Source organism: Xiphias gladius, chromosome 6, assembly GCF_016859285.1.
Source record: "Xiphias gladius isolate SHS-SW01 ecotype Sanya breed wild chromosome 6, ASM1685928v1, whole genome shotgun sequence".
Taxonomy (NCBI): Eukaryota; Metazoa; Chordata; class Actinopteri; order Istiophoriformes; family Xiphiidae; genus Xiphias; species Xiphias gladius.
In genome coordinates this window covers 9,409,837-9,437,259 of record NC_053405.1, presented here as the reverse complement: position 1 = coordinate 9,437,259, position 27,423 = coordinate 9,409,837, and the positions used below count along the sequence as shown (strand labels likewise).

Genomic DNA, 27,423 nt, shown 5'->3' with positions numbered 1-27,423 from the left:
GGGACTATTAATTGGACAAAACAAGCAATTTGAAGATGCTGCTTTGGGCTCTGGGATACTGTGATGGGAACTCCGCACTATTTTCTGTTGCTTTACAGACTAACAAATTAACCAACTGAGAAGTTTGCAGCCCCACGTGAAATAGTTAAAAACTAGCTCCACCTCAACAAACTACAACAGCATTTATCCGTCAGTCATAATAATCTTCTGATATAGTATTTAACAATTTAACCTCACAGGGGCCATGTTTCTGCAGTGAGTACTTTTGATACTTTAAGTACATGTTGCTGATAATACTACCATACCTTTTCAACATATTCAGTGCAGGACTTATCCTTGTAATGGTTTTTTCTTGCAGTGCACTATTGCTACATTTCCTCCAACACTGCAAAACAGTATCCTAATAAAATGGATGCTAATGCTCATGAAAAATATAAAAACACTGCTGACTGCATTACGGAGGTATTAAAAATATCTAAACCAGTGATTCACTGGGCAACTGACAAGATACTGTTGATGGACTGAATTTCTTAAAAGCTAATGCTTTGACTGCATTACTCATAACATTGTTTGCAAAACTAATTTAAGACCTTGGACTGAAAATCGAATCTCTCAGCCAGATCACACAGCCTGACAAGCCAGTCCTGTACTTCTGGTTCTTCTGAGCCATGGCCTGACATACAGCGTACTGAAACAAGGACAGCAGCCCTAGAGAGGAAACGAGTGCAAGAGGAGAGAAAGAACTTAAAGATCTATCCATGACCAAAAAAATGTTTGCTGTTGGCAAACACCGTACTTCTGTACATCTACCAAACTAAAGGATTGAAAACTGACAAGAAAAACAGGTCACTGATCCTTTGCATACGTGTCTGTGAGGGAAGTCTGGGTGGGGATTCGCAGCCATGAGGACATTTCGTTTTTACACTTTAAGCTGCTAAAAATGTGAGTCAGTTGCCATTGATGCACTCTTGTGTATGAAATTAATTCATCAAACAGTCAAGCATCACCTGCAGTTAAAAAAAAAAAAGTCTCACCGGTGGATTACAGTAAAAAAATATTTCCCTTACACAATGTTCCCCTACACGCCTGCCTCCATCGTTCAGTAGGTCAAAACAGTTCAAATAGAGGAAGCAGAGAACACACAAATTTCCTGCTCAAATATGTTTCAAATATAAAGGTATAAAAGCAGCTAACATTTCGCAGACCCCCCCCCAAAACATGACAACTGACTTTATGCATTTAAGCTCACAGGAAAATAAACAGCATTTCGTTGCCACCTATTATCTATATGACAAGATACCTCATGTCAAAAATCAGAGAAAAATATTTTCACATAGACTTAAGGACGGTAAAAATGTGTCTGTATATGCACATGATCCATTTTTATGGATGTTATCAAATGTGATTATCCTCTTATTTTAATGTGGCTGAGTTTTGAAGACGAGTCTTTAAATAGCTCACATGTGTAGATGCCCACATGACTTCACAAAATGCGGTCCATCACTGCTACTATAGAAAGATCTCTCTCAGCCAATTGCCACGAGAGATGAAATAGCAGAGCCACCACACCACAGCATCACATGACAGCCAGAAGCCGGCTGATTCGGTGTACTCATGCGCACATGCTGAAAAGCAGCAGGACGTGTTTAGTGCTGATGCACGCTGCACTGGGGTTACTGCCGGTCAATGACGTCCTCTCTCATACCATGCTCTGCTGAGGAGGTACTATAGTGCAGTGTCTTTCTCAGTTTGATCCAGTATTGCGCTTAATTGATAAATTATTCAACATTTACACACAGGGTATCACTAATTAGTCATTTCACCGAAATATAAAAGTTGCCTAATGGGCTAAGGAGAGGTTTCTTGCTGGTAGCATCTACAAAGATAAACCTGTCCTGGTGTTGTGTATTGCTGATGACAAAAAAAAAGTATTTTATGTTTGGGATTTTTTATGGCAATAATTAGGCCGAAATCCCCCCAGCAATGAAGTGAACTACAAATGACAGGGAAACGTGTGCAATTTGCAGTGGTGGAAGAAGTGCTCACATCTTTTAAGTAAGTAAAAGTAGTAAACCTATATAGTATCAAAAGTACAAGTGCTTGTTTTGCAAAATGGCTTCTTCTCAGTGTTATATTTTTATCATTACATTATTATTGCCATAGCATGTTATGAGCACATTGATCTGGCAACAGGTTTGTATACTGTTTAATAGTTTAATCTATAATGATGCAACATATTTTATAGGATGATCGCGTTTTGTGTGTAAAATCTTAATGTTACAGTAACTATTGTTGAACGATAAAGGTAGTGAAGTGAAAAGTACAATATATTTTTCTGAAATGTGGTGGATTAAAAGTATAAAGTAGCCGAGAATAAGTGTTTCTTGAGATGCAACAATAGCAAGACTGCATTAATTCAAAGATATTTCTAAGGAATTACATTTTATACCTATTTTACGCAAATCACACATCATATTCTCGTGTAGGCCTGCGCTGTATGTGACTGTTGTAAGATTTATATAGAGGAAGTCTGCATGCAGACATTTAATTGTCACCAATTGTTCTCTGGTCAAAATGGTCAAAATAGCAACAGTGAACTTATTTCAGTTATTGTCCGTATGCATATTTATCATGAAATTCGATAACACATGTAAGACAATGAATATTTCACCAAGCGTAGGTATCTAAAAATAAAGACTGAACGGAAGCTATTAACTGCTGAAATATCAGTAAACGAACAGTCAAGACACAGCTGCACTATGTGTACCACAACCCGGTGATACAATCCATAGTAAGAGTCTTACCGGTTTATATTTGTGCAGTTCTTGCCTGTCGCCATACAGCTGTATGATTGAGTTTGCTAGATAAATAAATTTTAAAAATATCGATCGGATGGCGCAATTCCGTACATACCAGTGGTGGAAGAAGCACTCAGATGATTGACTTGACTGACTTACTAAAGAAATACTCTATTACAATTAAAAGTCCTGGATTCAAAGATGTTCTCATATGTAAGTACAAAAGTATATGCATCAAAGCTGATAAAGGTTGAGATCATTTTGATTACTTTATATACCGCTGGCTAACTGATTTCCCCACAGGGATCAATAAAAATCTAATAAATCTTAAAATCATGATTTATTTGTTGATCATATTTTGTGTTATTAATCTGGACCTGCAAAGTAACTAATTTTATTAAATAAATGCAGTTAAGTAAAAAAAAAGTACAAAATTTCCCTCTGAATTGTAGTGGAGTATAAGATGAAATACTCAAGTGAAGTACAAGTACTTCAAATTGTACGTAAGTAAATGTACTTAGTTACTTTCCTCCACCAGTGCATACCATTTCGAAACAGAGGACACTTGCTATGTTACTATCGGGTTTGTAAAAAAAAAAAAAAAAAAAAAAGCATTCTAAAACTACAGCTCCCAGAAGGCTTTGACTATGTGACAACGGCAAATGCTCATGGGACATGTTGTTGTGAAACGCTAACAAAACTAATAGCCGTTTTACCGTGGGTACAACGGGGAGGTGTTAAAATGTAACCACCCAGTACAGTATTCAAAACATGTTTAACGTGGGCAGAGACCGACAGTAATAAGTTCCAAAGACTTTGGAGGGAAAAAAGCAGCTGAGATTCAGGCGCTAGCTGCGGTGAAGGACCGGGATTACATCTCCGTAGCAGCTGCTGCTGCGCCTCTGGACGAGTGTCGGTTGGAGACGGTTCCTGTTTTAGTGGAGGGGGGGGGTAAATATTAAAGCAACCAGTAAAGAATTAAAAGACAAAGCGATAACCTCTCGTCGTTGTCAGTGTAGTGGTTCAAATGCCGAGCAAGAGCGCCCTTTTCAACTCTCAAGACCTTTCATTCATAGGAAGGACACGTTTACCCAAATGAGCGACAGATGCCGACAATCAATCAAAGGTTACTTGATTCTCAGAGGAAGCTCTTTCTTTGTTTTTCACCGTCAGTGCACCCACGCGTGCGTGTTTGAGTCAGCTACAGAGGAAACTGTGAGCCCGGCCTACTGGCAGAGAGTCAAACGGTGAACTGCTGCTCTGTAACACCTGCCGAAGCCAGCAGGCGGGTTTGTATCTCCAGACAGCACTTCCACTCGGCAACCCCCCCCCCCTCCCCTCCGCATCGGCGTTGGAGCTGCAACTAATCGATCGATTCAGCTGCCGGTTATTTCTCTCGATTAATCGTTCCAATCCAAAAACAGCGAGAACTCTTGTTATAATTTCTGAGAGCCCAAGGTGATGATAGGTCTTGTTTTGTCTGACCAACAGTCCAAAACCCGAAAGATATTTAATTTAATTTCCTGTAAGACAACCAAAAGCTGCAAATTTACACATTTGAGACGGTGGAACCATCGGTTTCATTAGCATTTTTACTTGATAACTGACTTGAATTATTAATTAACTAACAGAATAGTTGGTGATTAATTTTCTTTGAATTGTGTTTCCATTGCAGCTCTATAGCAGACTGAGTAAACTCTATTTTTGAAAGCTGAGGCTTTTCAGTCATTATATATATATACTATCATGTGACATTACATCAGCATACATATCCAAATAGCCCAGGTTGTGCTGAAAAAAATGATAGAAATTGCTTGCTTGTACCTTACAGTACTGATTTTTTTTTTAACAAACTTTTATATAGTTAGAGATCTGAGGCAGCAGTAATAGGAAAAAATGACCAAGACCCGACAGGGTTAATGACCCGACAAAGAAAAACATCATATCTGAACAATGACACCGAGGATAAATCATGAATAAACTTGCATTAGCTACAAAAACCCTGATTTTAATACCAAGTAAAAAAAAACAAAACATAATTTCCATAATTCAGTTTAATAGTGTCTTTCATTAATGCCAAATTTTTTTAAAAACTCCACACTTCCAGTATCTAACGTGGACTTTCTTTAAAAAAACTCTGAGTCTCCAGCCCAACATGAGATAACATCATCAGGGTAATTTTTTTTTTTTTTTTTAGACTCAGGAAAGTCTCTCCCCGGAGCCACAGAAACCTTATACAACACGGGCAGAGTAGTTCTCCTTGTGATGAGCAAAGTGGACGTCCTGTAGAGTCTTGGAGAGTCCCTTTGATTTATCAACATGACAGGCGTTTGGTGACGGTTTGTCATGTCGTGACAGTTTGGTTTCCCCCGAGAAATACTGAATCCCTTATTAATTTGTTTTGGCATAAGAGTTGTCTAATTTAAATATATCAAGGTTACAGTGCCAGAATCAACCTCTAAAATATCCACCATGAGTTAGTTTTTTAAATTATAGGATTGTAACTCAAAAAAAATACTGGGGAGATTACCTCAGCATCCCGACTGGATGATTAAATGAGCTTTAAGAGCGTTATTTACTTTGTCTGCAGATCCTAAAATAATAAAATAAAATTTAAAAAAAACGTCTACCCTGTACTGTATAAGGTAAAACTCCAGCAATTGACTCTTGATGAAGTCAAAATAATTTGCAGTGACAAATCAAAAGATAGATCAAAAGGAGACAAGGCCACTCTTATTTTGCCTTGAGTCTAGCCTACAGTATCTCAGTAAAGCATTTGATAAGAGAAGAAGACCTGGTAAAAAAAATCAGTTCTGTTAATCTGACAGACTCTGACTGCGTTGTCACAGTTTAGACATATGCTGCCACCATGTGCTGAAGATCTGAAATGCAGGAAGACCAGGCCAGTTGCAAGACTTTTAGAAGACCTAAAAGAAATAGAAAAAGAATATGTATGTGTAATAGGCTCGTTTTTAACTTTTTAAAATAAAAAAAAAACAATCATAAATACAACTACATGTATACATGAATATGAACAAGAGGAGAAAACATTGCCAGTGGATGAAATTTTAAAATTACTACAAAAAACCCAGATATTGCAGGGTACAACTAATTCAATATGTGGAAGAAAAAAAGAAGGCAAGGATTTACATTCAAGTAATTTCATTCAATAAACCTGTAAGATTTAAAAATATTTCAGTTTTTTGCTACTGTCCTTTATGGGAGTGTCACTAAATATGGGGAATATAGCTGAATATTGTTAGGAAAGTGACTAAAGTTTGGTTTTTAGAATTATTTCGTTTTATGTGTGTGAAATTTGCCAGAAATGATAAACAACTGCACTACGAACATGTTTTTTCAACTAGCAACAACAACAACAACAAAAAAGACCATCTATACATAACCGATGTCACTTAGATAAAAAGATGGATTACCAACCGGGCAAAGTGGGCAAGTGCCCTGGGGCCAGAGACCCCAAAGAATCCCCAACAGCCACATTCACTGTATGTCAGTTACTTGCATGTAACTTAATTTATTCCAATTTATTTAAGGAATTTGGAACATTGTGCAATATCAGCCAAGGTGGGTCTTGCAGCATTACTAAATCTTTTGGCCCTACATTGTAGAGGGGCAACGTTTTAAAATCCAGTTCTTATTTTGGTTTATATTGTGATCACATGGTTCAACAACAATAGAAACAACACATTTTTGTCCTGGGGCCTTCTGACAGGTTAATCAGGCCCTGATTGTGATACATTTTTTTTGTTTTTGTTTTGTTTTTAAATTTTATTTAATGTTCATTTGTAATGTGAAAAGTAAACAGCATGAACCCATTTATACCACAGCAATGATAGCCCAAGGTAGTTTGCAATGCCCGTCCCGGGACGGTCCTTTTAAAGTACATAAAACTCAATAATAAAATACATACAGAACACCACAAAACACAAAGCTCGACAAGAAAATATGTACAAAACAAGACCAAAACAATGTACAAAACGCTAACAATTTACAATGACACAAAAAATACCATACCATTGAAACAAAAAGCACCAGATCATTCATTACCAAATGACTGATTCCTCTTTTAAATCTGTTTCAATTTGATTGAGATGAGGATTTATGAAAGGGCAACTTACGGTTCCCAGTGGACTTGCCTGGTGTTAGTGAGCCAGAAACCCTGAGATGAACCACCTGTTCACTGAGCACCTTAGGAGCCACATTCTTTAGGCATTTATAGATGAGTTTTTTTTGTTTTTTGTTTTTTTTAAGGTCTTTTTATTGAAGATTTTCACAGTATACAAAAATTATAAACAGTACACTGTACCCACACTCTAGATTAGTTTAAGATTAGCAAATTGAATGAAATGATCAAAACGTGACATATTTAACTTCTTAAGAAACATGGCAGTGGTGTGATTTTAATTGCTCATTTATACAACATCATAAGAGGCTTAATTTGACCTGCTGCTCGTGAGCAAGGAATCACACAGTATCTTAAATGTGGAAAGATCATAGTGTGATGCATACAATAATTCTTTTTTTCCCCATTTATGCGACTTATGCTTTTCCACCACTTCCTTAGCTAAGACCACCTCCTAGCGGTTCGATTTAAATTTACAGATACAATTTAAATGGGAGGGGCTCTTGTCCCTTTGGCCCCTCCCTTGCATAGTGAGGGCCCTGACGTAGGCATTCGAGGGTAGCAACTGTTGCCTCGAGACCCCGTCGCGCCATAGTGACTGTAGCCGTGGAGACAGTTACTTACCAACGGGCGCAACACTCAGCAGCAACAGCAGCAGCAGCAGCATCTGGAAGTCACCGAGCGAGTGGGAGAGGGGAAAGAGAGCAGAGCCAGGGCAGAACTTTTCTCAAGGCGAAGGTGAATATATCTTTATAGAATTAAGAAACTGAATGAATGTCAATCCGGAGAAGAATGCTCTGGGGTCGAATGCGTTGCTAGCAGTCGTGGTTATTTTCCACAACATAACTTTCCCTTCTTTGTGGCATCCGCCCCAGGTTGAGAACCGCTTTCCACTCTTCATTTAACTGACGTTCACCTATTGCTAGCAACAGCCTTTTGCACCTAAAGTCAGCTGGGAAAAACATCTGTTTCACTTCTGCTACATGCTTTGCTAGACTTTTACACTTAAACGTTATACACAGCGTCAGTATTAAGGTTATGACAACATCACTTTACAGTTTTTGCTAGTTGTGGAGCGTGAGTCGAGATGCGAACGCACTTCCAGCTCAATCTCAGCAGAATGGATGGTCCGGCTACCACTCAAGCTACAGCTAATGCTAACTTAGACACCCAGCAGCGATTGAGTGCAAGTTCAGTTGTGAGTTTAAAACGTTAGTCACGTTGTTAACCGCGGCTCTCTCTTGTCGGTGACAACACGGACAAACTTCATTCTTGGAGCCGCTTTCTCCGGAACCGTTCTTCATGCAGGTTGAAAGGTGGTTAGCTAGCGTTAGCAACGTTTGTGCTGGAGCTCAAACTGTTACTAACCTCCGCTACAGGCAAGAGTGCGCTCATCGGGAGAACCACTCTCATTTCAGCAGGCAGTTTGTCTGCATGGTTGTGGCGGTTTAAACTTCTATACTGTGTCCTTAAAAGATATTGGAAAAAATTACGCAGTCGAGCACGGATATATGAACTTCTACCGGCGCCGGTACGACGCTCACGGTAACAACGTTACCAAACCTGATGCTTCCACTGGGCTCTTTCTCAGAAGGATATGGAACTGTCAAGATGACCTTAACCTCTGCTAATCAGATTATATAGCGTGGGCTGTCTAAACCAAACAAAGTAGTTACTTTACAAAGTTCAGAAGTTTTTAATATTTCAGAACTAGCTTAAATAACTGGATATGTTACAGCTAGGGGGTGCTATGATGGTTCTTTTATACTACGTCTTGTTTTTACAGTCTCGGATGAGAGTTGGCGTGTTTAAAGTGCTGTTTTCTGTGTGCTTTTAAAACTAGGCATCAAATAAGATACACTGGTGCACTGTACAGTAAGCAGAATGAATCACTGGTCCTGATTCCTGTCCTCTCTATTTCAAGTTCCACCGAGGCTGTACCTTTTGAGCCGACCCAAAGCAAATTGTTTGCTATTAAGCGAGTTGCACTGCTTCGTTGTTCAAGTGGCAGGTCTCATCGGGTTTGCTGTTTGACCCCTGCCGAGTTGAAGGCTCGTATCAATCTACGCCATAGCGATAATGAAAAACCAAGGGAAAGTAGGACCCCCGCTCATTAGTTTTACAGTGTGGCTGTGGTTAGTTTCCAGCACTTTGCATAGCCCTTTTCTCCTTCTGGGATTCTGTCTCTTTTTGTCCCCTGAGATGCATTAATTCTAATGAACTATCTTTTCAGAGACAGCTGCCAGGTGCTCGGTCATTTGTAATGTTTGCTACTGAAGCATCAGGAAGAATATTTGCAGCATGAAAAATTCTCTAATTAATGCCTCTCTGTTTGCTACTAATGAACTGAGCTATAAACCTTCAAATGTGTATTTACTTAAAGTATTCATCTTGAATGAACACAACTGAATGACTAAGATGATGTATTATTGATTTAGCCCAGTACCTATTTCTTTTTGGGTGAAAAGGTCTCAAAAAGATAGCTGAGTGTGGTTATATTAATCATAATCAATGATATATTTTTACATAATATGTTAAAATGTATTGTTGATGAAGCTGTTCGTCCACCCATGATTTTACTCCCTCTTGGCCAGAGTATTTGAGAAGGAAATTGGATGTGCATTAACATAAGACTTGACTTGTCTTGAAGTAAGTGTCAGAGAAAGAAATTTAACTTTAATTGGTCAGACAACTCTCTGCAGCTACAAAGAAAATAAAGAGATGACTGCGCTGAAACTCTTTGTAACCCCCACCAACCCCACCCCCCAATTTGAGCATGACACTGTTATGTTTACATGGCAACTTGATATACAAATACACCCAGGTCATGGAAAGAAAAAGGGGATGAAGTGGGCCGAGGGGGGGGGGTGTTATTCTTTTAAAAGTCAGTGTTTTTAATCACGTTATTTTCATAGCCCTCTTTGTGGTAAAAGTGCATAGCATGGGCTTACAGAGTCAGGTTAGAAAGAAAAGGTGTATTGAAAGGAGATTTAAACAAAGTGAAAAGCAAGTGGTGGTTGAAGAGTCATCTAGAAATTTCTTACTGGCTTGCAAAGTACAGAAAATGATTTATTGGAATGTGCGTTTGAAAGGGGAGGTAAAATTACAATTTTTTAATTTTTTTTTTAAATTTAGCAGCTATGTTGTAGGTCACTTGCCATGTGTCTATGTCTTCAATTTCAGTGGCCGAGCCCCCCTTTTATTGGCATGGCCTGCAGCTTGTGATCGTGGTCATACTTTGGTCCATTTCAGCAGTGAGTGCTACAGTTGCCTGTGATTTACAAGATCCTTCCTTAGGCCTTACCTCCTCTCCTCTAGCCTTCTTTTATGCTATCTCTTGACTTGCTTATATGATTGTGTGTAGCAGTGTGCACCGTTAACCCATGTGCCATTTTGAGTGTTAAATGGGCCTGTGTGTGTAGTACAGTTCAGCTATCAATAGGACAGCTGCAGTGGTCTCTTGGGCAGCGGGTGATCTGACACAGCTTTTGGTCACATGTTCTGTGTGTGTATGTGGTGTGTGAGTGTGAGTGTGTGTGTGTGTGCATACATGAGTGTGCTCTGTGGATGTGCTTGTGTATGTGTGTTTGCTCATGCTGTATTTAGCTTATCTTGATGAGGTCGGCTGCTGCCCCGGGGAGAAGTTCTCAATCCAATAGCTGGCTACAGATATAGACATGGAACTAGTCACTGCCATAATTTTTGTCCCTGCTGTTTACAGTTTATTGATCATATTCATATATAGTTGCATTTAGTTCCTGCCGTGCAAACTGAAGTGCCTGGTTTTTTAACATTTCATTGTCTGATATTAACACAGTTTTAATGGGTTATCCCATAACTCCAGTCAAAGGCATGTCAGGAAATCACAGAGCAAAGCAGAAGAAATGAGAGGAGAATGCCTTGTGGGGCTTGTTAAGTGGAAATTAAGTAGTGCCATTTGTACACATGAGTTTCAGTTTCATAATCTTCATAATTAATTTATTTGTTAAGAACTTTTAATTTTAAGTGGTTTGTTGTTACAATCGTATAGGAATCTGTTGAAAGGAAAACAGTTTAAGTGTCCTTGTGACTCTCACATTAAGTCTTCCAGCCACAAAGATTTTGGAAATCATTGTAGGTTTACGCTGCTAGGATACAAAGAAACAAATCTTGTCATATACCAAAAAAAATGTGGCCGCTGATTGGCCCTCACAGAGTGGCAACAAGTTGAAACTCGCTTTGAAATGAAATGTTTTTCAGTCTGTCTCTTCTGTCCGTGTGTGTGTCATCAGGAGCATTCTTAGCATTCCACCTGTTTGTATCGTAGCTACACAACTGCTAATTAAATTTCCTGTCACAAACAGCAGACAAGGCAATGACATTTGCATTACAATGACCAAACCCCTCCCTCGCTCTTTCAGGCAGGGATGGTAGCGGACCCCCATCCTCTCCTCAATTTTGCTTTCTTTTGTAGAGTTTTAGGATTGTTTGTTAAGAGATGTTTATTTGATGTTTAAAAAGAAGAATTTCTGTCACTGTAAACCTGCGACAAAGTAATTATCAGAACTAAGACTAGACTTTTATTGGAGGGAGATTTGTAGAGATTTGCAAAGGAGTAGACTCAGACAGTGTTTGTAGGTTGATTGATTTCCGAACCTCTTTAATAAGGTGATTTGGTGGGGAACAATGGCAGAGGATGCCATTGTCACAGGTGGAAGAAGCTCTGTTTCAACTAAATGGTGGGTATTCTCACACAGTGCAGCCCTCAGATGCCATTCTTGACCTATTTTCCCACTCATTCATTTCAGAGGCCATGTTCAATATGGGGGGGTTAATTTAAAAGCAGCATTGCATGGTAATTATTATCATGCAACCATTGCTCAGTCAGGTATTGAAAATTGGATAGATTTCCATCCTAGAAAAGTTGTAATTTTGAAAACAAGTTTTTTCAGTCAGCAAGAACAAAGTGGAAGGCAAAGAAATAAATAACACCTCCAATGAGGTTTTGAGAAATAAGAACGGAAAGGTAACACTACATAGATATGTATGTCAACAATATATGGTCAACACCATTTACTGTATATTATATGAATGCGATCTGGATGCAAATTGTCATGCAGGAACACTTGTTAGATCCTTACGTACTTTGAGGGTTAATGTTCTGGAAATTACACTGAATATGACGTGCTAAATTAAGGTGAATGTTGCTGAGATTATGTCAGTCGTAATTTTTAATATCAAAATCATATCACTGGATCTGGCTGCTGGCTGCAGAAAAGATGATTTAAAATCCAGACCCTGTCTTAGTAATGTGTTATACAGGAATCACTGGTTCAGTGGCAATATGTATCTCACACCAGTTAAATCCATTCAATCTGTTGGCAGCTGTAAGAGTTTAGCTTCAACTTGGATCTAATGCTGCGCAGTTTCCGTATGAAATGTAATGGATTTAGTTTGCATGCTAGTTTGACTAAAATTATGCCTAAGCATGACTGTAAGGTGCTGTATTAACTTTCCACCATGTTAAATTCCCAGTGCTAGGACAACAAATTGTATTTAACTCATTTAATGACATTGATGTGTGGTAACTGTGGTCTGCGGTATCATTTACAAAAAAACCCCCAAAAAAGCAACAGTTGCACATTTAAAAAATTTGTGTGAATGTCAGCGACCCAGTATTTACCTATGACCATTACTCTACAATATTCTGGTATTGCACAATGTCCTGTCAAATGCCGATTGAATCTGTGTTTAATTTCTCAAATTCAAAGCATTAACTGATGACTCATTTTTGGTGTCAAGTAGTGCCCGTGAAAGCATACTGTACATACAGTGTGATGATTCTCAGTGTCATATCTGTGTGCAGTGAACGCCTACACTAAGTAGGAAAACTTCTCCAGGGCAACATGACGCTTATATCAGGTTCATCCATCACGATCGAGGCAGCTCGCTGCCAGCATCTGAGGTCATCTTTACAGAATAAGGTTCCCTGGAAAATAAAACTCCCAAGTCCACAGGTGAGAAACACACCTGTTGAAGAGAGCATGTAAAAGCAGACTTAAATAACATTAGTGTGAGTGTTTTGTGTGTGGACTGAGTCTTGTTATGCTTCCACAGAATAGAATGCAAGTCTTTGCAAGACTGAAGTGCATAAGGCTAGTGTTATACTTTCTGCATCCACAAGTACGCGAGGGTCCACTAGGGTCCAAGTGACGTAAATTTCATCATCAGAGGGTGTACTGAGGATCTGTGCGGACATCCATGTACCCTAGAATTTGTTCTGAAACTATGCTACAAGGGCAGCAACTGTGCATTGTCTGAAACCAGCGGACCCCAAGTTGACTAGAACGTATAAGAAAACTATGCGTCCGTGGTGTCAGCAGCTGTCCGTGTGCGCATCCGCAAGGTTTTAACCACGCTTAAAGTGTCAGTCTTGGTGATTGGTTTTGATTTTCAAAGAGACAGCAACATTACTTCCAGCAAGGAAGTCATGTTTTCACTTCTTTTGTTTGTAAGGTAGTTAACTTACTTACAGATTTCATTGAATTAGGTCCAAAGGTAGGCTGTGGCCCAAGGAACAAGTGATTCATTTCTGTTTCCAATCCAGATGTAAAACTTCTTACATTGCATTTCAACATCAAAAGTGCATTTTCAGATGTTTTAAAAAAAAGTTTTCTCATGAAGCACTGCTTTTGTTTAAATGAAAAAGATTTTAAATCTCTTGTCAGGGCACAGCTACTATGGAATGATCTGCCTGAGAACCTTAGACTTGTAGAATCAGTATTGTCTTTTAAAACTCTTAAAAATGCACTTGTATCACAAGGGTTTTCTTATAATCTTATAATGTTTTAATCTGGCAAATTTGTGCACGTATGTATATACAATTATTTTGGCTTTTGTCCATTGTTCTGACTATTTTATTTAATTTTGTCACTTTGTCTGGTATTTGTAAAGCACTGGGTAATCAATTTTGATAAGTGCTATATAAATTAACTTTATTATTATTACTACTCCATTAGTTGTTTCTGGTTTTGTGAGTAAGTTTGGCTATATAATAGTTTTACCAGGGGCCCATATTATGTGCTTTGGATTGAGCTGTGACTGTTCAAATTTAGATTTTATATGCTTTACATGCTGTTCAGACATGATTGTAAAGACCTTGTAGTGAGTTGAACAATCAGAAAAATTATTTCATAATCTTAATGTGTTTTCTTAAATGTTACACACATTAATAATGTGTTGCAGAATAAAACAGATGTTATGCAGGAATCCCAACTCCACAATGTCCTTAAGCAGGCAGGTGACTTGAATGAACGTCCTTCCTTTGTGTCATCAGTTTGGCATCCTTGAAACACATTAGATAAATACTCATGAAAGAGAGGGAAACAGACATGTATAAGTATAGTCTGATCACCTTCCCAGTTGTGACCACCTCCCCCACTTGCCTGCTTGCCTTTTTGTGTTTGCTTGTTTAACTTCTCAACATGTGCAGTTTCAAATCCTCATTCTTCATCTCGAGATGTTAAATGTTAAGGATGAGGGCTGGGGGTGAGTGGAGATGGGGGATAGTGGAAATCTGGAAGAGGTTAGAAGAGGTAGGGCGTTGGGGGAGGAAGTTGTGAGTGTAGAGCATGGGCGAACACACGATCTCCATAGCAACGGTTTGATCTTTCTCTCTGTGGCTGTCAGGCCTGCAGTGCACATGGTGACGGAGTGGACAGGTTGTGCTGATGACGGGGGGGGTGAGCAAGCTGGGGAAGAAGGGAGAGAGATGCTTGGATCAGAGACAGTGGTCAATGCCTCCCATTTCTGCCCCAACCCCCCGCCCCCCACCCTCTCCCACTCAAACTCTGCCATCTGCAGACCCCGAGAGCTGCTTTGATTGGATTAGCCATGAATTAATGAGACAGGCTTGAAGAACAGCCTCTGTTGTGGAAATCTCTTATCATATCTTAATTCACTCTTTGTGTGAGTGTGTGTGTGCCTGTGTGATCTTATAGGTTCTTTTCATGAAATCAAAGTAAAGTGAGTTTAATTGTTTGGTTTTTTTTCAAACCCCCAAATGGCAATGAATTTTTTTTTGATAAAAAGAAAATTGACTAAATTGACTGAATTCTCAAATTAGGGAACACATGTTAGAGCCTCGTTAGAGACCTGTTGCTTTTCCTTGGTAGATATATGAAAGGTGTCAGAAATACTGCCTAGTGTGGAACAAATGTCCTCCATAGATGTCCCTTTAAAAGCAACAAGTGTCTGCCTCTGCTTTATTTTGTTTTATCTTCCAGTGAGTTGGAAAAAGCATTGCTCTGCTCAAGATGTTTTACTATCTCCTCTGCCCAGGGAACTTTGTAAAGACTTGACTTGCTTTTGGAAGTGTTGTTTTTGGGTGGCATGAGTGTAAAGCAACCTTGAAGAATAGACTGTTGTCTCCCTGATGACTTAAAAATTCCTCCTTCCTGTGACCACCAAGTAGGAACAAAAACAGACACTTCATCCTGTCCTTTCAAGTTATAACCAGTATAAAGTCTGTACATTTTTGAATAACTGCAGCACAAGAATAACTCTGCCTCCATGTCCCCCTGTGTCTGAAATGAATAACTTACATAGTATTTATTGTTGGAAGTTTCTACTTAGCGTGAGATAGAGGGATCAGGTGGGGGGATGGCGTTGTTTGGTTTGGGAAGTATTCTGTTGGTTGCATAGCAACAGGCTCCTGGAAACGGGAGTGGACGGTGTTGCCACTAGCAACCGTTGTTGCTCTGCAAACAATGTGGGCCAGTACAAACATGAGCCAAGACTGTGGGCTCCTGCTTTTAATTGAACATCTGTATGTGTTTTTCTCTGATTGAGCACTGTTTAAGTTAGATCTGTTACTTGACAGATTTTTAAATCTGCACTATTAATATTCAATACTACAGCATTATGTCAGTTTGTAAGGCTTTATTTTGTTTTTCTTAAGCCTCTTTTCTTGTTTCTGTATAACTTCTAAAACTCAGGTAACTCTTGAAAGGAGGGGCTGTTGTTGTTATGTTGTTAAGTGCTCATCTGGGATTTGCCTGAATGAAACCAGGCTCAAAAACCTGACATGAAAACGGACCTGCGTGTGTGAAGTTGTCTCTGGGCTGGAGGCAGAAAGGTTTGGCTCTAAACAGCAGCCCATCCAGGGTAACGGTTTTTGCAGCAGTGTGCTGTATCTCCTGCTGTGTTCTACCTTTGTGCCTTTCAGAGCTGCTGGTGGGGAATTTGTGTGGCTTTTAACCTTCCCTCAACACTAAGTAGAAAGACTTCTCTCTGCCTGCTCTCTGTCCTCTTTCTCTGCCTCCAACGCAATGATTTAGCACACTTCACTATACCTATTAAAGCCAGTGCTTTAATTGAGCTTTAATGGATGCAAACATGAAGGTCAGTGCTCTGTTTCCTCATCCCTCAACATCTTGCCATGCCACCCACTCCTTAATGGCATAAAGAAGCCCCCAGGCCTGTGTCACTTCCTCTGGTGAAAATAACCAGTCTAAAGATAAATGATGGGATTCTTAGAAGTGTATTTATAACTGAACTGACACTACATAAACAAATGCATTGCTTTAGAATGATACTTGAGCATTGCAGCAGCTTTTAAAATCTTCAGTCCTTGTTATCATCCTTCTGATAATGGACTTTTGGTACTTAAATGAGATACAAGAAAGAGGTGTGAAGAAAAATGTATGAGATATGTAATATGAGAGCCTTCACATGAAAGTGCTAATTTTGCTCTGAACAAATACACAGAAGACGAACTCAGAGGGCTACTCAGAGAGTAACTCACTGTAGAACTGTGTGTGTTTTGAAGATTGACACACATCAGGAATTTCAACATGGGCCTCCTCCACTCAGTCTATTAGTCATGTAGGTAGAGCAGTGTCTGCCTGTGGCAAAATCTCCAAACATGGAAAATGCCAGTGGTGGCACACCCAAACCTGTTTTTTTTTCTTTCTCAAAGGTACACTCTGATTTTTTTACGGCACCAAACTAGACACAGTGGACAGTTAAGCAGTGATTTTTTTTTTTTTTTTTTAATTTGTGTGCTGTTGGATGTGAAAAAATTAAAGTAGTGTATCTTTAGCAAGGTCAGTCTGTTCAAGGTCTAATCTTTTTGATTTCTTTGGTGCTTTCAGATCAGGTCAGATGTGTACTATTCTGTTCTTTTCACAACCAGATTTGAATTCCCTTGTATTTTGTATTTAGATCGTTTTACCGTAGAGAGCTGTGATTGGACGACTGATGCTATAATTAACATTCGATTCAGAAATGAAGAGTGAGAGTGCCAGATGTAACTCCATGTAGCCTGTAGTGTGATGCAGCCTGAACAAAATCCTGAGTGGCCTCCTCAATTCTGGATAAAATAAAACTCACTATTTTCTAGTCCACCGTTGATATTACAATTTAGTGTCAAGATCCTTAGGGAAAACATTTTTCAAGTAAAACATTTGCGCTTGCAATTTCCTATTGCCTGTGGGAATGTTTTGCTTATGAATAGTAGGGATTTTGTGGTAGTGTCTATGATAGCTTCATCATGTTGTATTTAGTGGCAACCTTTTAGGTGGTTGTATAAATAAGTGGTTTTATGCTGTATCAGCATAGTCTTTAACTCTAAAAATGTTCAACAGGAGAGGATGTGACTCCAACTTTGGTGTGAGCACAACATTTTTGTTGGAACTGTGGTTTGGTTAAAAGTATTTCCCCTTCCTCTCCATCACAAGCAAGGTTTCCTTGATTCTGACTCATTTTGCCCTTGTTTTTGTTGTTTCTCCAAAGCACTTTTCTTCTCTTCTGTTGGTCATGTTACATTTGTTTTCATTACTGCCCCTTCTGTCCTTCTCATTTATTGATGAAATTTAGAGACCCCTTAGGAGCACCAGGTTTGAGGCAGTGGATCTCCCCGTTAATGCAAATCTGAAAGAAACCTTATGTAAGAATGAGACTGCAAAATCACAAATTTAATCACTTTAATCGTGCAGCCCGATCAGAAGGTTTAGGTTAGATTTGAGAAAGCCAAAAGACATGCGTGGCTGCACCTGTTGTTTGTATCTAATAGTTCAGCTTGCAGATTACTGCAGCATAAATGGTGTTCATCTGGTCTCTTCCAGTAAATTAAAATAACATTGTAGTGCATGTTTTGTGTTATGACTAATCACAGCATGTCTCTAGCAGGTTGTGTCTTGCAGCCCTTCGGTGTAATGCTCCTGGTGAACACCTCTCCCATCTCCCGTCTCCCTACTGACTTTTCCTGCTGCTCCTGGGTTTCTGCCTTAAACCAAAGGCTGCTCATCAATCCAACCAACCCCCCCAACTGTGCTGTATGTCCCTCTCCCTTATTCTAATCCTCCTCCCCCTCTCCTCTTTGCGGTCGCACTCAAAAGTTCCTGTGCAAGAGCTTTATAAAGGGGGAGAAATAGAGGAGTGAAGAGGGAGGGGAGGACGAGGGTTGAGTTGGGGGTGGTCGTCATGGATTCCTCACCATAGCAACTGACAAACGTTTACAAAGCATTGAGGAATTTCCTCATATCAGCTGGATTATTGGAGCCCTCAGAGAACGGCTCTCGTTAGAAACAAACGCTGGATATCATCAAGACCCTGGCAGGGGCTGGAGCCCCACTGCCATTTTCATCCTTTTCTCACTTTGGTTTTTCTTTATGGAAGAGAGTGAGGAAGTTGTTTTTTATCTGCTTACTCCCCCTTGCTCTATTCTTCTCTTGTCCCTGCCTTACTCCCGCTCTTTCCCCCTATGTCTTTTTTTTTTTTAAAAGAGAGCCTTTGTGTCACTCCATTTTTAGCTCCCCTTTGCTATGCTGTGCACATTGTCACCCAGTGGAAAGGCGAGTGGCTGCAGTGGATTTGGTCCTCAGGAAGCACTTCAGTCCTGTTGGTAACTTGAACTCCTGTACTGTAACTTTTTCACCTGGGTCTGTTCTGTCAGCAGGACTAGGAGAGTCTGTGTAATACTGTTGGGCTGCCATTGATTAAGGCCAAAGGTGGGCAGCCTTGGGGGCTCTGAGAGCTTTAGTGACTCGGCTTGACTTTGCAAAGACAGAAACCCCCTGGGGCCCAATGAATGCTCTGGTGGCTCCAAGAGAGAAGGGATGGGGTGGAAGAGCATTTATTTAGTATGGCTGTCCACGTGTATAGACTTTAAATTCTCTTATTCCTTTCTTCTAGTCTCATTGTTACCTGTAAGAGTATTTCCTCAGTCTGGTATAAAACTCCCCTTACTCATGTCTTTTCTCTTTTTTCCTTCTTCATGTCTCCCCTGCAATCCAGCATGCAGAGCTCCGAGGGAGGGTCAGACACCACGACCAGTGTGGCAGCGCTGCGGACGTCATCATCAGCCCAGGCCCCTGTGGTACAGCCTGTCCCAGCCTCGCAGCAGGTAGGGCACTACCCCTACCCTGCTGCTACTGTAATGACAGGACAAATGGGGAAAGTCTGTCATGACTTAACTGTTCCATCCCTTTGTTCCATCCCCCTTTTTCCAAATGTTAGGCATAAAAGAATAGTTATTTTGGAAACCAAACCAGGACCTACTTGCTATATTAGTGCCTGTGCATGAAGAAAACAGATATCTTGACAATAGAATCTCTCCTGGATGTGCTTGTGTTCTAATGCTCCGGTCACCACCTGCAATAAATACATTTTTTTTTTTTTTTTTAAACCGTGGTTCCAATTTGTAACTTGGGTAGCAACTAAGGCTGCTATCCCTCCACTGCCAACAGTTACCTCCTTTATCCACCACCATATTAGCAGGAAATGGTTCAGCCATGCCTCTAACTGTTTTTACTTTATTGGACTATTTGAGGCTACACTAAGAAAAAAAACCGCATCGTTAATTGACCATATTGAACGCAGTCTGAAATTCTGTTGTTCATTGCACAATAACAGTACACCAGTCTGACATTGAGTCTGTGAGTATGACATTTGTTGATATGTTGGCCTATGTTGTGTTGACTCTAATATTTACAGTGATGTGTGTAATTGTACATACATAGCTATGTAATTGAGTGATGTCTTGTATCCACACAGAGGGTGCTGGTTCAAGCCACAGGCTCAGCTCAGAAGGGAGGACAAGTACAGCAGCTTTCAGTACCCAGGGTTCAACAAGTCCCTCAGCAGGTACACAGTACTGTACATACATATACAGTGCTGTGAAAATATCTGTGCACCCCTTGAATTTTTACATTTTTTAAAATCAAATTATTATGAATTTTGTGACTGAGACCTGTACAGTGTTTTCTTTTATAATAAAGTAACACGATGATTCAATTTATTTCTGTTTATTCAAATAAAACAGAATCTAGAGTTGGCAAAACTAGCTGTTAGCCTGTTTCACCAGGGTTTATTTGTGTCACTTACAAATATTTGATCAACTCTTCATGTCTTATTGGGGCCAGAATTTTCATTCAGGTTAAATAATAACAGTCAGTCTTGGGGATTGTTGGTTTTGCTTTTGATGCACATATTAGACAGTAAACAAGTTAAACAGTAACCAAACCATTTTTGTGTTAAACACTGGATAAAGATCCCAAACGTGGCAGCCCATCCATTCTGCCGAAAGCTGCTCATCCAGAGGTTAAAATGTTTCTCCTGCTTCCTGTGCCCCTCATTGGGGGTCTTTCTCTGGCTGAGCCTGGTCCACTGCTTGCATACATGAATAACATGAAAAAAGTATCTTTTGTGATGATTGTGTATGGTAGAGAGTCTGCAAAGCCCGGTGATGTTCCTGGGGGCTTGAACCAAATCCCAACAAAAAATCTGTGTGATGTTTAGCGTCTAATGGTGGAAACCAGGATCTGATCTGACTGTCCGCTATTAGCTGGTTTTAGGAGCCAGTCTCTTATTTCTGGGTGATGCCACATGTCACAAAATAAGCCTTTAGCAGATTGGCAGTTCATTACCTGCTTTCACCATTTTTCCCTTCACTACATCATTCATTACCAGTTGTGATGCCTGTCAGATCAAACTTGTTTTTATTAAAGCACAGGTACTTATTACCTACTTAAAGCATTATAGAAACTCTACACCAAATGCCTTGCTAGGTCTAAATACAATAGTCGGTGCTTTGAAATGTTAAGTGATATTGTTGAGGCTTCTGCTTTTGGCAAATTATTGTGAACAAACCAAGGGGTGGATAGATTTTTTTTTTTTTCATTGTACTGCATGCAAACACATAGGGGTGTGCACATACCTACACCCACATATTTAACGTATTTATCTTTACAGTATTTGTGTAAATAGTCAACTACAATCTCAGTGGCATTTTATGTCCTAGCACTGTCTTTATGTGTCTACAAATAAAGATTCATGGGTAAGATTTTTCTTTATTCTCAGGTCTATTAACTGTGAGCCCTGCTTTAATTCTTGTGTTTTCTCTCTGTAGGTTCAGCAGGTGCAACATGTCTACCCATCCCAGGTTCAATATGTAGGAGAAAGTGGAGAGGCTGTTTACACCAATGGAACTATGTAAGCACTGTTACGTTTAAAATATACAGCAAAGGAATTAAGGAATTTCATGATGCATGAAATAAAGTTTAACATAAACCTATCGAGAAGAAAAGCGGAGTTGTGTTTAGGTAAATTTTAGTAACAAATTTTAAACAAAAAATTCAGTTTTAATATTTATATGATTTTGTAAACATTTGATAGCCTTATTATTTGAGACAGTGAATCCTGTCATTTTTGGAGAGAATGTTTACCATAGTTTAAAATGGCCACTGTGTAAGATGCTAAAATGTTGTAAAACGTTTTTTTCTCTTCAAATTACACAGAACTGTGCATAATATTTGGCTCCACCCTAAATGCAGAGTTTTCTTTGAATTATGTATGAATGGTCGCTGAATGGAAAGCATAATGACAAATAAGACTTTCCAGTCCACTTTTCTCATCATTTTAACTGTGCCAGATCCAACTGCTTTTAAAGTCGCTCTAATCAGAATGCCATCAAAGCTAATTGAAACCAAAGTGATTTTTTTTTCCCCACAGTTAGATATGACTCCAGCATAACCAAATATTTTGACATCAGTTAAATTGTTGTGTAAACGAGATTAAGTAAGGTATCAGATTTGTCAGATGGCACATACTGCTTAAAAAAAAAATTCACCACTGGTCATGAAATGTATTTTGTGTAGCATCATCATGTATTGACATCACTGCATGTTAATTACAATGATCGTTCCTCAGCCGAGCGGCCTACTCCTACAACCCTGAGGCTCAGCTGTACGGGCAGAGCAGTGGGGGGACCTACTTTGACTCGCAGGCCGGTGGAGCTCATGTCACCACGGTGGTCTCCTCTGCCAGTGGTGGGGTGCCCCCTCATGGCATGGTGGGCATCGCAATGGATGTGGGCAGCAGCCACATCATCTCCAGTGGCAGTACCTACCTGATCCATGGAGGAAGCATGGAGGGAAGCCGCAACCACATATCACACTCATCTCGCTCCTCCTCGGCTATGGTGAGCAACACTGATACCAATGTTCCAGTGGCAGCCTGCAAGTGAGAGTTTTCCAACAACCAAAGACCAAATGACTGACTGTTTATGCTTGAGAGATTTTATCTTTTCTCAACCGCTATGTGTCCAAATTATTGTTTTTGTTCTCTAAAGTACATAAATACTTTGGAAAAAAAACACAACATGGCTTACCTAGCAGAGATCCCCACTAGCATATAGTGTTATGAGATGCAAATTGGTGGTAACTGTCACTACTGCTACCTGAGTCTTTGTCCAGACTGGGCAGGCTCCTAGAACAAGCCTGACGAACACACACATATGGGGTTTACAGGAGCCTGAGTCGGGGCCTCCTGGCTCTGCAGTAACACACAGAGAGCAGAGCAGTACAGGACAGAGAGCCTGTAGAATCAGGACACCGGCTTAAATAATTCAGTACTGCCTTGTTTCAGAGGTTTTCACAGGCACTTGAGCGCCCTGCAAAACAAAGCAACCCCTGGGGCTCATTACCATTTGGCCAAGAGCCCTCGGGAGCCTTCTTAAGGCTTGGAACGCTGCCTGCTTCTTTTTCCTTTTCTTCTATGTCTCCAGTTTGGCTGCAATACCACATATCTTTTCTTTTTTTTGACTTGATTTTCTTCTACAGCTCAACAGAATGTCCCTGGTTTTGTCATTCACTTTGCCCGCCAGTTGGACTCCATTATTTTTTGTTGTCCAAAGACAGAACAATATGTCAGTGTTTTTTTTTTTTTTTTACCATGAGACTTTTTAAGCCATAGTTACAGCTTACTTTATCTGACTTTTAGTTATTCAAATATTATTTCTTTTTTTTTTTTTTTTTTTTTTTTTGGGGTGGGGGGGTTGTTGACCTATTGTCACTGAGCTTGACATGACCTGTGCCCCTGTTTGTGATTCCTATTTGCATACATTAGAATGTCTGACTGCAAGCCTTCACTGAGCAGCTTAACCCTATGAGTCACTTGATTTGCATGCTTTTGTCAGACAATAATGGATTTGGCTGCAACACTGACTGATTTTTAATGGAAATGCAGAGATCTGGCTGCTCGCTAACAGTCTTATTTCCTTTTATCTGTTTTTTTTTTTTCATATACCCTGCTTATTTCTGTTCCCTTGTCTTTTTCTTTCTCTCTCACTCTTTTGCCTCCTCTCCCTTCTGTGTCCACTCTTATTTTATTTATTTATTTATTTTGCATGCTTTTTCTTTCTTTAGCTTGAAATGGCGATTGAAAACCTCCAAAAGTCTGAAGGAATTGCAAGTCACAAAAGCAGCCTGCTCAACAGCCATGTAAGTCAACCAGGAGCTTTCTTTGAAAAGGACATTAGAGAAAATTAAAAAAGAAATCCGTGGCTGAACCTGTAGGCAGTGTGTTGTTCTTTCTGTTCTGCTCAGTTGAACACACTACCTACTGCTAGCTTTAATGTCTCTGCACTGTCCCACTGACACACATTGTCTCCATTAGATTTCGTCCTTGATCTGAACTTGCATTTGCTATCACTTTTTTTCTCAAGAAATGTATCTTGTATGTGTGTCTTAATGCTCTACTTGGACTTAATTTGATTGTGTTATTTATACACTTAAATAAACCAAGACATGCACACATAGATTTTTGCAGAATAAGGCCGCATTCAGACGGGCATTTGCCCCACGTTTAAACAACACAAGGAGCTGCGTTAGCGGGGGTGTGTTGTTTCATGTATCGGTGAGACAGTGAAATACAATCTGACAAGTCCAGTTGGAGCGACCGGGTTTCCATGCGCACTTGCATGTGTATGATTAGCCAACGCAACCCCTGTCAGATGAGGTCACAGCAGCGCAGTTCCCCCATTCAAATGAAGGCAAATAAACGAGAAGGGCTTTTAAGATTTTTTTACACGCAAATGACTGATCGAGTGCGGTCTACCTTGTCCTCTTGTTGAGAGGCTGTCACTCAATTACAATGACATTTAAATGAGATTCTTATAGTATTTTTATCCTTATCCTCTCACTCACATGGGGAGATTTGTGATTTAGATGCTTTCCCTACCTTCCAGCTCTTAACTTGAGCTTTGTATGAATAGCATTTGATGTATTTGCTTTGAATCTGATTCGTATATTGGTTATTTGATCTTTTAATGTAAATTGATTGTGCTGTTACAGACAGAGCTATGACTGTGTCCACCTCAGAATTGACTGTCTTGGAGATTTGTACAATAGAATAATAGCACCTCAGGTGTTTGAGTGTTCACTCAATCATCCATTCCTTATGTTGTACTTACTGGTTCAGTCAAGAATATAAAGGCCTAGGCTTAGCAGGAGCGCAGTAATCTCTCTGGTGTTTCACCATCTAAAACAGGTGGTTATGTGATGTGTGTGTATGGTGTGTGTTATCTGTCTTTTGATGTGATAATAAGATGCACTGCTCCTCTCCACTGATGGCCAGGTGATTAGCACAGAGCAGAGTTTGTCCATTGAGGCTCACTGATTGTGCGACTGTGTCTTCTGTGTATTTTTAGCTGCAGTGGCTGCTGGACAACTATGAGACAGCAGAGGGAGTGAGCCTGCCCCGGTGCTCCCTGTATAACCATTACTTGCGGCACTGTCAGGAACAGAAACTGGATCCGGTCAACGCAGCCTCCTTCGGCAAACTCATCCGCTCGGTCTTCATGGGCCTAAGGACCCGCCGCCTTGGCACCAGGTACAAACAGGAAGAGGTTGTTGCCAATGCTGAAGATGCTGATAACAGTAATCATGTTACCATTATAGATGTGACGAGTATGATGATGCTTATAGGCATTGGAGACTTGCTGATGGAAGAGGATAATGATAGTGATTACACTGATGGCAAGTCTTCCCCTCCTCACTGGTTTCTGGTTTTTCTCTCACTGAATCTACCAGAGGTAACTCTAAGTATCATTACTATGGCATCCGGGTGAAGCCAGACTCACCGCTCAACCGGCTGCAGGAGGACACCCAGTACATGGCCATGAGGCAGCAGCCTGTCCACCAGAAACAGAGGTCAGCACTCGCTCCATGCATTCTGCCATTTTTACCTTTCATAATCTTTCTTTCCAGTTGTCTTGCTCTCTGACACATTTTTCACAACTTTCCATTCATCCTGTACCATTTTATTGGTTCTTTTCTTTTTGGCAAAAAAATGTTTTAGGTGTTTCTGATTAAATTTGATGTGTAAATCAAATTTTGCTATTGATGACATTCGAGAGCTGCCTTACTTTCATCACCAATCCTCTACTGTTTGCTGTGCTTTAGTTTTTGTCTTGTGATCTATCTCCTCCCCTTTTCCTCTACAAGCTCTTTCCCTCTTTTTTCCCTGCCCTTTTCTCTTTCTGTCATGGTTGTTTATGTTGCTCCTCACCCACCTTCTGGTTTTTCTTTGGAATGAAAACCTGCCTACTCCCAGCCCTCAATAGCAGATTATCTCTTAGTCCTGTTTTCTCAGGTATTCAAAAGTCAGCTAACATTCGAAAATGTCCCACTCTCTCATCTCTGTATAGGTTTAAACCTCTACAGAAGGTGGATGGTATGTCTGACAGCCTGTGTGGGAGCTCTCAGCACTGTAACAGCACTCCAGAGCAGTCAGTGGCTGCTCAGAGCCAACACCACCAACAGTACATAGGTAAGGACAGTAGCTGGTTGGCTGCCACCTCATCTATGTATCCTAGATTGAACCACTGCTTTTAATATATCACTTTTATGTCTTGATTTTCATACCATGGTTCTAGATATTTTTTTTCCAATGTAATCAAAGAGTAGAATCATATTTTGCACAGATACCATGTTGGCTACCATGCTGACTTCATACAGAGCCAGCATACATGTACATAATACATGTCAGATGGTAAAATCAATTGTCAGACATCTTGTTTGCTGAGACAATAATAGGATATGTGTTTCTGTGTTTACATACATCATATGATCTTCCTATACAGTTTCCTATACAGTTGGTTTCTAAGTCCATGAGCGTGTGTGTGTGTGTGTGTGTGCAAGTGTGTGTGTGTGTGTGTGTGTGTGTGTGTGTGTGTGTGTGTGTGTGTGTGTGTGTGCGAGTGAAAAGAGTGACACCTGTTTACATTGTTGCTTTATACAGATACATCCCACACCTTGCCTCCATTTCCATCTCCTGACTTGGGCACTCAGCCTCTGCCTGAGCGCATCAACATGAATGATATCAAAAAGCTGCAGACGCTCTACAGAGACCACTGTGAGGTGGGTCATATCACAGCACTACTTTATTTTTTCCGCTGCCTTACGAAGGATTTGAACCAATATTGAAATTTTGAGCTGTGGCTTGCTCCTCAGTTTTGTCGCTTCTCACATTCAGACCTGCAGCAGAGCTCATCATGTCTTTCTTCCTCCGGGCTGTTGACACATGGTTCTGCAGGGGATGAACATATCAGTCATCTTTCACTGGAGAAATGCATTTTGCCAGTACAAATCCGGAATATTTATTTGTGTCTTTCTTTACATTCGCCATATGTCACTGTCTGCTACAGCTCTGTGAATATAGTTCCGACTGAGGTGACAATGATGTGTGAATATTTACTGAAACAGCATTAAACTTGAGGCCAGAGACTGGCAACTGTTCAAGGGTTCAAACTTATCTTAAGCAAAAAAAACACAATGACTGACAATTTTCAGCTTTCTCACATTAAACATAAGCTTCATAAGCAACACATGACTTTGTTTTACAGAAAAACAGGAAAAATACAGTTTTAAATACTCCCTGTCACAAATAAAGTTTATTAATATAATAATGTGAATTATAACAGTTTGTGGCTGAAATAAAACCACTGTAACAATGAAAAATGCTATTTATTCACTAATTAAATTGTAATGGCTCTGATAATACCTCCTGCTTTTAGATAACACTTAATTATCTCATATTGAACTGTTGACCTGCTGATGCATATCTTTTCTATACTGAATTACTTATTGTGTGTTAACCAGTCTGGTGATATTCTATATTACCGTTATTATCAACAAATCCCATTAAAAGAACTAAATCAAAAAT

The 27,423-nt window shown here is 39.9% G+C and overlaps 2 protein-coding genes across 6 annotated transcripts in view; one reads left to right on the top strand and one right to left on the bottom strand.

Annotated features, from left to right (window-relative positions):
• acsbg2 (acyl-CoA synthetase bubblegum family member 2) overlaps positions 1-4,024 on the bottom strand; it is a 29,021-nt gene extending 24,997 nt beyond the window's left edge. The window contains exon 1 of the mRNA XM_040128577.1: positions 3,797-4,024. The gene's annotated coding sequence lies outside the window, so the exon portion shown is untranslated. The remainder of the gene's footprint in view (positions 1-3,796) is intronic.
• Positions 4,025-7,467: 3,443 nt separating this feature from the next.
• Positions 7,468-27,423, top strand: part of rfx2 (regulatory factor X, 2 (influences HLA class II expression)) — a 28,577-nt gene continuing 8,621 nt past the window's right edge. Inside the window, exons 1-11 of one of the 5 annotated variants that reach the window (XM_040129642.1) lie at positions 8,518-8,607; positions 18,732-18,823; positions 19,216-19,324; positions 19,975-20,064; positions 21,329-21,411; positions 22,129-22,399; positions 23,625-23,699; positions 24,908-25,089; positions 25,290-25,409; positions 25,907-26,028; positions 26,500-26,618. In XM_040129642.1, the coding sequence (XP_039985576.1) occupies positions 18,744-18,823; positions 19,216-19,324; positions 19,975-20,064; positions 21,329-21,411; positions 22,129-22,399; positions 23,625-23,699; positions 24,908-25,089; positions 25,290-25,409; positions 25,907-26,028; positions 26,500-26,618 (1,251 nt within the window). In that variant the 5' untranslated portion in view covers positions 8,518-8,607; positions 18,732-18,743. Of the gene's footprint in view, positions 7,678-8,245; positions 8,471-8,516; positions 8,608-18,731; positions 18,824-19,215; positions 19,325-19,974; positions 20,065-21,328; positions 21,412-22,128; positions 22,400-23,624; positions 23,700-24,907; positions 25,090-25,289; positions 25,410-25,906; positions 26,029-26,499; positions 26,619-27,423 lie in introns of those variants that run through there. The other 4 variants (XM_040129645.1, XM_040129643.1, XM_040129644.1 and 1 more) reach the window with 4 other exon arrangements.